Genomic DNA, 12,632 nt, shown 5'->3' on the forward strand with positions numbered 1-12,632 from the left:
CAAAACAAGGCATGCTCACCCAAGCTAGGAATTTGGGAACTCATGCAAATGTTGGGAACATGTTCGTACTGTGGATTCGGGACGTCTTTATTGTGAGCTGTACTCTTCAGCATGTACTGTAAATGATGAAGAAGTAACATTGCTGTTGTCTCATGTCTTGAACTGGTACCCAGGCAGTTAAATTATATTTAACTGAGATCACGACCCTGGTTTATCTAAAGTTGACCCCTTTTAATTAAACACTTAACCTCTCCCACAGGACTGTGCCTGCAATGGACATGCACATATACTGAAAATACTGGAAAAAAAGTTATGCATTTGATGCTTAATGGAAACCAAATTCTGTCACCATTTATTTACCATCATGTCATGCAAAAGCTGTATATGACTCTTCTGCAAAACACAAAATAAGATATACTGTGTAAAGAAAGGGTTTTGTGGCCGTACAATGGAAGTCAATGGGGTCCAATGTTACTTGGCTACCAACATTCTTCGAAATATCTTCTTTTGTGTTCTGCAGAAGAAAGAAAGTCATACAGGTTTGAAATGACACAAAGTTTAGTAAATGGTAACAGTATTTTCATTTTAAGGTGAACTATCCCTTTAAAAGAAATGATTGTCCAAAACGTATTGTTGACTAAATATATATACTTAATCCAAATATATATAGTAATTACAAATGTATTTACTCTACGATTCACTACATTTGATTATTAATTAGAGATTGCTATTCATTTCATACAATTCTTTCAATTTTTAATAATCTTGCAATATGATGTTATGGCAAATCATATGTCACGCTATAGTTATGTCTTCATACAGGCTGAATGTCTTAATATTTGAGTGAAGATTGTACAGCTGAGGTCGATCTGTATAAGGGGTTTGGTGGCAGACGCTGGCCTCTACATACTAATTTTCACAGTCCACTTTTAATTTTGTAAGCAATGAGTGGAAAAGGTCAAGAACACAGCAGTGCCGGTCTCAAAGGCAAAGTCCTTATCCCCCAGTGCTAATCTAAAACCCAGAGCTGGGTTTTATTACGGAATATTTTCATAAAACCTTTTAGAGAGGGCTTTGGATCATAAATAAGGGTGAAAACAGCACTTTATATCGGCGCTTTTTGGAAGAACACGTTTGTGTGAGAAACTGATCTTAGACCAGCAGATGCAGGCAGCTGTGTCTCAGATGCAAAGAGTGAGATAAGATCATTCCAAGATGAGGTCGTAACCAATGTGTGAGTGTTAGCACCCGTGTGTTATAAGTGTTTACCCCATGTAGAACACAGCCATCTCTCCTAATCCAACATTGTCTGTTTTTTCTCTTTTCTGTGTGTTTAGATGTCTTTCCTGTGTGACCAGTTCCTTTCGATGCCACTGGTGCAAATATCGAAACCTATGCACTCATGACCCCTCCAGCTGCTCCTTCCAGGAGGGACGTGTCAACGCTTCGGAGGTACACACAAACACACACACACACTGAACAGCTGTGTGTATGAGGTCAAGGTCTCACGGTAGCGCTCTGCCTCATCACAGTGGCGAATCTACAAGATCACAAGCCTTTGGGGAAGAGCTTCCAATAATAGAAAGTGTGTGTGAAGTCGAGGGCAGGTGTTCGGCTGATCAATGTGCTACATTACACCCTGTCAGGTGGTAAACACACTTGCTCACCCTCTCACAGCGAGCAATTAGCAGTCGATATCCAGAATATTCTCCATCACAGCACACACAGGCTTCCCACACAACCATATGCACTAATAAACACACACACTTACGCTGGCGAAAACCCCTTACAATGCGACATCGATCATTTCTGCATTTGCATAATTGTGTTATTTAAACAGTATAGGGGTTCAGAAATAAAGCAAAAAATATTTGTTCCGATAAAATTTTCAAAACGAAGAATCATTTCCATCCTTTTCGGATGTTTAAGTTTGGGCCACAAAATGTACAAGCATTTGTATATTTTATGTGCCTGGCAAAGTATGTTTTGCTTTAATCTCATATTCTGTAATTATGACTATTTATGAAATTGTTTTATTTAAGCACAGCATAAGTATACATTACCGTTTATCCACGTTTGTGCGTTAGGGGGGGCTTTAGGAAAGACACTAGGGACTACTCTCACTAGCCGACCTACTAGCACACAACATGACTACATACAGCTTTTAGACAGTAACATTTTGAGATGCTTTTAAAGAGCATCTGGGGCATCACGGGTTGTAAAGTGTGTGTGTGTTTCCGTGTGCGCTATACAAGTTTTTAGAAGGTCTTTTTGGATTCATCTGTCATGTTCTCTGCTGAGTATCGTCAGAATGCATTTAGTTTTAAATGTGCATGTTAGTCGGAGGTTAGGTTGTTACATGTGCTTGTCCCGACTACCCGTTCACCTTTTGCTCCCTTTACTCCTGCAGGACTGTCCTCAGTTGGTCCGCTCTGAGGAGATTCTGATACCGGCGGGGGAGGTGAAGCCCATTACGCTGAAAGCCCGGAATCTTCCGCAACCCCAGTCGGGTCAGCGCGGGTATGAGTGCGTGCTACATATACAAGGAGTCAGTCACAGAGTGACCGCTCTCAGGTTCAACAGCTCCAGCGTGCAATGCCAGAACAGCTCGGTATGTCTGAATGTACATTGATTTCCTCAAAACATACTGTAAATATTAGAACAATATACATCTTAGTAACATTGGCTCAACCGATAGCGTGAGGTATCTCGAACTTCCTGTTTTCTGACCAATGGGAGAGAGGGTTTGTCTCTTAAAACCTGGCATTATTTTTGTGACTTGTTTTGTGATGTTGTTAGGAACCATATTGGTTTATTGAATTGGTTTACCCAGTTTTTCTTGTTCAAACTCGAACAGAAACACACAGATTAGAAATAAGGTTGGAAGCGGTTGGAGAAGACTGTCCAAGCTGTAGAAAATGTAAAAGTGTTCCTTGTTCCTCTGACTGATGATGCAAGTCTGGAGTAACTCAATAACCAAACTTGTACCGTCATACCCACCCCCAACACTGTTTGAGACCAAATTATATAAAACATGAAATAAACTAAACTTTAATTTATGGCAGTGTTTGCACTTTAATGAGACTGTTGTCATTTCTCTCTGTCTCTCTTTTTCTTTCTCCAGTATTTGTATGAAGGTTTGAGAATCAGCGAGCTGCCGGTGGATTTCTCTGTGGTGTGGAATGGAAACTTTATCATTGATAATCCTGAGAATATCAAAGGTACTACGCAAACCTACTATTTATTTAAATAACATTGAAATAGACACTTGCTATCTTGAATGACTGCTATTGACTTTGCCAAAAGTCTTTCTAAAACATTTCTTGCAGACCAAAAATCAACAAAGTGACTCACCAAGTTAAATATGGGATCTACACTTAAGATCCATTGGTCTGTCCTTGTTTTATGAGAAAGAAAATACAGTGTGACTGCAATGTTATCTGATGTTACAGTTAGAGACTCTCCAACTATCATTAAAACATAATAATTATTTTTATATTGCATAGTTTGTCCAAATTCCTGGTAAATCTGTTGATGTTTTTAAAAAATGCTGGATTTATTTCTCAGTATGCTCATGTCAGTGATGACCAGAAAGCCTTTAGTCTACTGGAACTGTCAAAAATATCAACCTAGGGTAGACTGATATTGAATTATGAGTTACTTGTCCCCTGTATCCCACAGTGCACCTGTACAAGTGTGGCGCTCAGAGGGACAGCTGTGGTGTGTGTCTGAAGGCGGAGAGGAAGTTTCAGTGTGGTTGGTGTAGTATGGAGGGTCGCTGCACCCTACGCCAGCACTGTCCCATGTCCAACCCCTACACCAGCCGCTGGCTACACCTCGGCAGCACCAACGTCAAGTGCACAAACCCTCGAATCACAGAGGTGCGTCACGCAAACATACAGTGCATGCTCATGTGTCCTCTTCACAAGCTTGCTATTTTCAGTTTTGTGCCAACATTTGTTGTTGTTCAAGTCGGTAAGTCTTATTTGAAGAGTTCAGTTCTTTGAAGACACATAAATCCACTTTTCTTGAGGCCCAAGAAAGAAATTCCAAAGTGAATTCTGCAGCTTCTCAACATTAAAGGCTTTAAGACCCTTCATAAAAACGATGAAACAGTATCGATTACTATAAAGAAACAGTAATGTTTCAAAAATCCACATCAAAACCATAACAGCGACAACGCGTTGGTTACTTAAAGAGCACCTTTTCCCCAGCTGAGAACTGAAAAAACATTACAGCCAATCAAAATTCATTTTAAATTTAAAGAGACAGCACATTTAAAATGCTTAGAATGGACACAGTGTGTGCTTCGTTGGTGTGAGACAAAATATCAAAGTAATTGTATTTTCCTTTTCCTTTCATAAAGTGTTTCCAAATGCAATGTGCAAATGCTTCTCTACTCAAAGTATATTTAGTATAAATTCTTCTTCAGTACGACAGACACACAAAGAACGGCATGGAAATGGATTCCCTGCTAGCTCATATTCTTACTCTTCACTCTGACTGCGAGCTCTTTATTGATGCTGCTATTTCTATTGAAAGGTGAGCCGTGTGTGTATCAGGAAAATATTTCTCTCTCTTTCTCAGTGTCACCCTCCACCATCAGTCACTCTAGATGCCAATATATCACGTTTTGTAGTAATTAACGCAATGTTAGAACGCTGATGGCATACTGTGAGGCTCGCGTGTGTGTGCTCGGAGAGAGAGAGGAAGACATGGTGTTTAATTAGTTTGGGTGGCGCTCCAGTGCCCTGTGTTTAAAGTACCTGCTCATTGATTCATGCAGCCCTTTGCAGTCTGCGTGTCACGAGGTGTGGACCCGTGTGCCCCCGAGACAATTAAAAAGTAAAGTTGTGACTTCCTGTTGTCTGGTTTAATTTAGAATGAATAGGCGGACTGGATTAAGAACTGTTAGGGGAATGGATTTTGGGTTTGGTGAAGGAGAGAGCTGAGTAATACAGTTTGTTCTGTTTTTGTTTAAATAGAATGTGAATGTGCATTGTTATTGAGTATTATTTTGCACTGGTTTGCCGATATACTGTATGCACATGAAACTAGAGAGCGGTATGAGATCCACCAAAAAGCTTGGGAGGACTAATAGAAACATTGATGTACTTGTAGTTGTTTTTTGTCTGAATTTGGAAATACAAATAGAGAGACATTAGTGAGATCTCCCTACAGGAAGATGACAGTCATAAATGATTAATGCTTATATTAAGCAGCGCTCTCTGCCCCTCCTCTAAAGCGTCATTAATATGAATGAGTCTTAAGTCTTCAGTGAAAGCAGAGGGTTAGGCATCAAATGAATTGTGGAGGAAAGTCAGGCACTTGAAGCCGGTCTAGACGCTGCTCTTTGCTTCAGATGGTCCCTGAGCCTCGTCGTAGCGGTTTAGTCACGGAAAGGTTGATGTCAGTTCGTGCCCCGAAGAGCTGATCAGGGATCAGCGATGAGAACTTTTGGAAAATTTGGATTTATTAGGGCAGGATTGTTTATGCATTTTGTGTATATTGTATATAAGCAAAGTTGATTTGGCCAATAAAAATTGGTTTCACGTACAGAAAAGTATGTTTTGCATGCAAGAACTTCACAAGCTTTTGCAACCACATTCCGTATGCATTCTTATTTTCTAGTTTGGCTCAACGCATCAGCCCAAAGCTCGGGAAATAATGGACTAAATAGACACGGACAGCGAGAGAGAGCGTCTGCATTGAACGTAGTCATGAATAAATAATATTGCCCTGATAGAGGATTCTCTCCTTTCAGAGCTACAACCTCACGTGTCTGTTTACAGAGAATTCGGCTCAGCGCACTCAACCACAAATCCCAATTTTAAAACCAGATGCACCACTTTCAAGTCCCCCGCCACTTTCTTTCTTTGCTTAAACAGTTTCCCACTTGGCCGAAGTTCAAAAACAGGTCCTTCTTTTTTCCATTTTCACTCTTTATCGCCGCCAACCACGGGGACATTTAAGAGCAAATAAAGCGTTTAGTATGCAGTTTATGCAGCAAGAAACAAGCCATAAGCCGGGTTTTATCAAGCCCATAAAATGCATCTCGGTGTGAATTTTGGACGTGCTTGAATCAGCTGAAAAGACTCGGTCGCGGTAACAAATCACACCTTTCCTCTTCCACCGCACACTTTCATTACAGCTTCCTAATCATACGCAGCAATTGAGCGCGTGAAAACTCTCCAAGGAAGGGAAATACATCCCCATTTAGACTCGAACGTGCCAATGTTAAGCATTAGCATTTCTCCATCACTTGGCAAGAGAGACTGGCACTTTCCGACAGATTTTTAAAGCGTCTTTCACACGAACCCTATGATGAGGACACAATGCACCAAATTTGTGCCTATTCGGGAGGATCCACTTTTTATGCCACAGTGCATGCTGGGTAAGGACTTTAAATTCAAAATTGAGCTTGTTTTTTCAATACACACTTGATGTATAATTTGGCTCTGAAATGATGCCACCAGACTCGCTTTCTTCTTAGCCAAGGAATTCCAGCGGTGTTTACAGAGGGAAGTTCCTCCACGGTTGACTGGAAATCTTAATGGAAATCAAAGCGCTTCCTATGTTTTTCCCAATATCTTGTTTCACTTAATAAGTCTCCTTGCAAAACTAAAAGGGTTCTGTTATGAAATGTTGATTTTAAAGGATTACTCCCTGACTGGCCACAGGAGAGACATGCATAAGAAAGGAAGAGACTTCCTCCCTGTTGTCCAAACACTCAAGACACGACACTGGCCCGTGGCTGTACATGTATCTGTACGTGAGAAGCATCAAGATGTTCTGTGAAAGTCTGCATTGTTTCCGGACTGAGAAGCAGACGGTCACTTTTCTAATGAGGGTGAAATTGCAGTGGTGCATGATTGCAGCTCTGGAACTGGCAGCCACGCATTCTGCGGTTCTGTGTGGCGGCGGAGGCCGTCGGCGGGGTCAAAAAAGGCAGCGCTTCCCCTTTCAGTGGGCGGATGAGACTTTGAAGTATTGAGTCAATGCTGAAGATATTTATGCTTTGTGTGAATAAAGCTCATTTGATGTCTGTAATGGTCATTCGGAACAAAACATTGTTTGTTGAATCTGGAATGAGATTAAATGGAGAGTTATCAAATAATCTGAGTTGAGTAGAGGTTTAATCCATAGACCATCATTATGAAGTTATTTATATATTGGGTGCCGTACATCCGCTAAAATAGGGATCAATGGCGTTTAGTTTCAGGATACACATAGGATTACGATCAACAACGTGAGTGAAATTATTCAAACACTTCGCCATACGTCAACAACCAAAAAGGAGGAGCACTTCAGGCTATCTGTTTCAAGCTACATCAACAAATATGAAAAAAAGCAAAGTGAACTTTTGCACTTACTAGAGGCATGATCACATAGGCACTTTAAGGCGGGGTGTCTGATTTCTCTTAGCCGTTGTTGATGTTCAAATCACCAAAACAAACACACCCCTACACCATCTTTGGCTTTCGTCAGCGCTCGGCTCGACTAATGTCCTGTGCACTGAGCACCTTACTGCTGATTTGCTACAAGGTTGTTTTGCTACTCGGCCCGACTTTGTCTAAACAAGAGTAGTTCGGAAGTCGGACACCCCGCCTTTAACAATGCTCACCTGTTGTGCTGTCGTTTTTTCTTTTTTCTTACAAAAAATCTATGAGCGAAAGTGACCTTGCTGGCTGAGATTTTAGCAGAAGTACGTTGATTTGACCGATCAAATTGTGATTCATGACAGTGACCGATCAAATCATGATTAAGTTTGCCATTGTGAATCAGAGGGAAGTTTTCAACATACATTTTTTATATACCTGCAATTATTATTTTTTTATCAAAAAATACGCAAATAAATAATTCGAATATTCTGTGAAGACAGTGTTCAGTGTAGAAAACTAGTATTTGAGTATACTGCATGCTGTTTTGAGTATAATATTTAGTACAAATGCATTCTCACAGTCTTTCAATTAAAGAATGGTATCTGGTTATTCTTTTGGTAAAAATACACTTATTTTTATAATTTTTATAAATTGCTGTTTTAGTATTTACCATAGAGATTCAGATTTCACGTTTATCACGATAGAAACGTGAACTAAGCATTGTGTGATTTGTACTGCATTTTGGCAAAGTTTTCAGTCTTTCTGTTTATTTTTATGCTTTCAGAAAATTGGCATACTGTGCATTGCATACCGCTACCGTATACTTTTTGAAAAATAGGAAGTATCACGCTATTTCGAGCATACCCATATGGTGCTCTGGAACCAGACTTCAAAAGTTGAGTTTGTTTTTCATAGTTAATCTGATGGTGACTTGGACTGAAGTGTATAAATTTAGCTTTGCATTCTTTCTCTCTGTTTTTCCATCTGTTCTCTTCCTTGTTTGCACGTTGTCCCTGCTCCGGTCCTGCATGCCAAGGAAGGAATAAAAGATTCATGCACTTCCACTCTAAAGTACTGTAGTGACACGCCTACTTTAGATTCTAACCAATTAGTGTCCAGTAAATTCAGGCTCCTCTTCGCTGTTTCTGTTGGGTGACTGCATCATCTAGTCTGCTTCAGATCAGCAAGCAGGCACAGTTGCTTCGGTCATGTTGGTTTAACTTCCACATGACTGCACACAAATGTTTTTTTGATTGTACATGTAGTGGCTGCACTGCATATGTGGACTCTTGGTTTCTCAGATGCTCCCTTCATTGCCCTCTCTCTGTGATATTTGGATCTGGAGAAGGTCCAACATTGAGCCTCTCTTGGGCTTTTACAGCACAGAAGGCTTTGTGGCACCCAGAGCCAAGGTCACGCTGAGTGGCCATATTGTATTTTATGAGAGGGTGAGCTGCACTGAAGGCTATGTGTTAGATTTATTAGCTGTGGCAACAGCATGCAGATCTGACTGTAACATTTTAAAGCCCTGTGCAAAAAGAAGTTTATAATGAATTTAGCATTTCTAATTCATAACAATGTGAATACACAAAAGAAGTGTGTGCTTTTTTCTGTTGTCTTATAATATATATATATATGTGTAGTATACTATTGTATTATAATGTGACTATATTGCACATTATGTATTGTGTGTGCGCCAAGCGTGATATAGTTTACTAACACTATTAAAATATGTCTGTTATTTGAAAACAAATGAAATATAGGCGTAAATATAATTTTTTTAAATGTATACTAAAACTATTTAAAAATTTCGGTAAAATGTAAAATAATGTATAAGGATTATTGAAATAATTTAAACTAAACAAAAATTTGAATTATTAAACTGAAATAGAATTAAACTGAGGAACAAAATTATAAACTAAAAGTATTAAAAGTAAAACATTAAACTGAAATAAAAATAAATTAAACGTATATATCAATATAACATATAAATGAATAAATAATTAAATATAATGTAATAATATAATGTAATGAAAATTAAAAAATTAATACAATAAAAAGCTATAATGTTAATTAAACTACTATAAACGATCTTAAACACAATGTTGTCTTTTTAAACATTAAAATATGATTCACAGTTGTAATGTTCTTGAGTGACTTTCTTCCAGTTGAACTTATGTTCCTCTGCATGTAAACTAAGGATGATAAATGGTTTCCACAGTATATGTACCGAACACCAATGTACACTTAAGCCTGGTAAAAATACATTTGTGTCACTTCTGGCTCTACAGTATATTGTGTATTTTAGCACTGTATTGACCAGTCAGCTTCTAAGACCAGAACTATCCATTTTATAAATATTCTATAGAGGTTCGATGCAGTAGCTTTGTCTTCTAAACCTTTTGTTTCATGCATGTTTACCATATTGCTGAGTGCTGACAGAGTTCAAATCTTGAACCTTTTCCAAGAAAGAATTGCCGAACATGCTGATGAATGCATCATTAACTCTTCTGTCGCAGATGACACCAGTGGCCGGACCACCTGAAGGGGGAACTAGAGTGACTATCCGCGGCATCAATCTCGGTCTGTCCTTCTCCGACATGATCAACAACGTACAGGTGGCGGGAATCCAGTGCACCCCGAAAGAGGACGGCTACATCATCGCTGAACAGTACGTGATGACCTCAGACAAAGTCATGCTATGAAACTAGTTTCGCTTATCTTCCTGAAAACAGCAGGAGCTGAAAATGTGTATGTACTGAAAAGCTGTTTCATGGGGAAAGACATTTTATCTCACCTCAGGTTTTCATGTAGTTTGCTTCAAAGCACAGCAAGATGAGTCCATTAAACATATACAAGGTCCACCAAAGTGTCTTTGATGTCATAATTGCTGATCGTCCAATCAGGTTTAAGTTTGAGAGGCAGGCCTGGTTGTGGCACTCCGTTCTCCTCTAGTGACTGTGCCGCGGCATCTTGTCTGACAGAAACATCTTAACAAAGGCAGAAAAAACACTTGTGTATGAAAGGCCGGTTGTCAACGGTGACCAGAGTTCTAATTAGAGTCGAGACAGACTGAGGTTGGTCTGCGGCCGGCTGTAGGTTCCAGTCTTCAGCATCTGTTTGTGTTTACTCTGTTTATTGTGTCATTAACCCTGTTTGTTTTTGGCTTCAGTAAATGTACTTGCGGCAGTATTTCATCATTGATACCAGACCTCGCTAAAATAGGGGCCAAAGGAGCAATAACGTGATGAATCTAAGTTATGTTTTGTGTTTATGCCTTGCCTACGTAATGCATTTTTCTTGCTAGGACATGCAGAAAAAATGCACACTTATGCAGACACAGGTTTGTCTGCGTGGTTAGAGTTTCTCTCACCTGGAAATACTTTTTTTATTGAAAGAACAGATGGACCTGTCTCAAATTCTGCCAAGGGGAATGGTAATGCTCAGACAAAGAGATGTTTTGATAGCACCAAGTGTTTACACTTTTATTAATCATAGGAAAATAAATGTGGGAATTAAAGTACACGGTCATTATCTTTATTTCATATGAGGGTGATCTTGACAGTTTTTCCAAGGCATACAAATGTCCCGTAGTGTCTTTTTTGGGAAAGCATGTCCCCACAATGCCTTTCTCTGCTGCTGAGGTGGGTACAGACAGAGAATGTGCGGTAATTGAAATGCACGGCATGCTGCCGTCTGTAGGAGGCAGATTTGTCAGCTCCTCTCTCCTGACAGCAGTTTATTCCGAGCGGGGCAGAGCCGAGTGGGAGTGGATTCATTTGTATGGAGCGTTGAAGGAGTGGCAGGAGGAACTAGGGAATGCCCATCAAGCCTCCAGATGGGGGGTACAAAGAGAAGCCAGAAGAGTTGTGCATAGCGTTATATACTCTATATTATATAAATTTTTAACTAACAATGCAAAACCTTCCTCTAGAATCTATAGTTTAATTGTTTTTATATGCAGAAGACAACTTAAAGGCCTCTGTAAAAATTGATGCGAGGCAGGGACGATGCGAACTGGGCAGGGACGATGCAAACTGGGCATGGACGATGCGAACTAGGCAGGGACGATGCGAACTAGGCAGGGTCTGAACACGAACATGGTACGAAGAAACGAACTGGAAGGGACAAAAGGGACAAGAGGAAACTGGGACTACAAATAGGGAACATTAACGAGGGAAGTTAACAAGGGGCAGGTGAGGGGAATGAAACACTAACGGGCCAGTGACAGAGAAACAAGGGGCCGGGGCTAAAGGACGTGACACCGGCGAGAGAGCATGGCATGACAAAAACCAAAACAATACCATGCCCTTTCTCCACATAAAACACATGGGTCTGACATGATCTCGGAAACCAAGACCAGGAGAGGCAGGATCATGACAACATTCATGCAACTTGTTCATCATTTACAGTATCAGTTGCTTGCAAACATTTTTCTGTTTTCTGTTTCTTTTTTCTCTTTTTGTTTACTTTTTTCTTTCAATTTTCTACTTTTTAAGGAATAGTTTACCTTTAAAGTGGATGTTCTGTCATTTTTTATACGCCCTCTCATCATTTCAAACCTGTATGACTTTCTTCTGCAGAACACAAAAGAAGATATTTTGAAAAATGTCGGTAACAGAATAACCGTCGATCCCCATTGGCTTGCATTGGTTTTGTGTCCAACATTTTTCAAAATATCTTCTTTTGTAATGAAAGAAAATCACTCAGGTTTAAAATGAAAACAGGGTGAGTAAATGATTATACAATTTTCATTTTGAAGGTGAACTATTCCTTTAATCAAAATATGCCTTTTTGTATGTGAAATGCCGGAACTAACTTCCTAACCTTGATCCCATGCACATTAATAACGGAGTACCCAAACTCTCAACTTTTACTGTCACAGAACTAAAAGTCTCACACTCAGTGTATAAGAGTGCACAAAGTATGCAGGACACAGCTGTGAACGTTGTCTGCCGTCTCTGTCAGATGCAACGCAGGAAGCCGCATCACGCCCACCATCAAGCAGTCTGCGCTGCATGCCTTCTAACAGTCATTCCACTCATGTCGGTTTCATATTTACTCCATTTGAGAGCTAGTCAGTGTGTTCGATTACATCATTTGATCTGGCCACCCGTCTGTGAATCCGATACCTGATCATTCTGTATGATGTAGCAACATCGACCAGCTCTCTGATCAGCGCGTGTGATAACGTCACATTGATTGGTGCAGGCAGTCTCGATCTGATTCGCAAGCTTACAGCCTGCCGTG

At 39.9% G+C, this 12,632-nt stretch overlaps 1 protein-coding gene across 1 annotated transcript in view; it reads left to right on the forward strand.

Moving 5' to 3' along the window:
• plxna2 (plexin A2) overlaps positions 1 to 12,632 on the forward strand; it is a gene marked incomplete at its 5' end in the record, with an annotated part of 130,562 nt that overhangs the window by 76,691 nt on the left and 41,239 nt on the right. Inside the window, 5 exons of the mRNA XM_079477514.1 lie at positions 1,338 to 1,452; positions 2,411 to 2,611; positions 3,125 to 3,221; positions 3,682 to 3,881; positions 9,902 to 10,053. Coding sequence (XP_079333640.1) covers positions 1,338 to 1,452; positions 2,411 to 2,611; positions 3,125 to 3,221; positions 3,682 to 3,881; positions 9,902 to 10,053 — 765 coding nt within the window. The remainder of the gene's footprint in view (positions 1 to 1,337; positions 1,453 to 2,410; positions 2,612 to 3,124; positions 3,222 to 3,681; positions 3,882 to 9,901; positions 10,054 to 12,632) is intronic.

The sequence above is a fragment of the Barbatula barbatula genome (assembly GCF_947034865.1).
Source record: "Barbatula barbatula genome assembly, chromosome: 17".
NCBI lineage: Eukaryota > Metazoa > Chordata > Actinopteri > Cypriniformes > Nemacheilidae > Barbatula > Barbatula barbatula.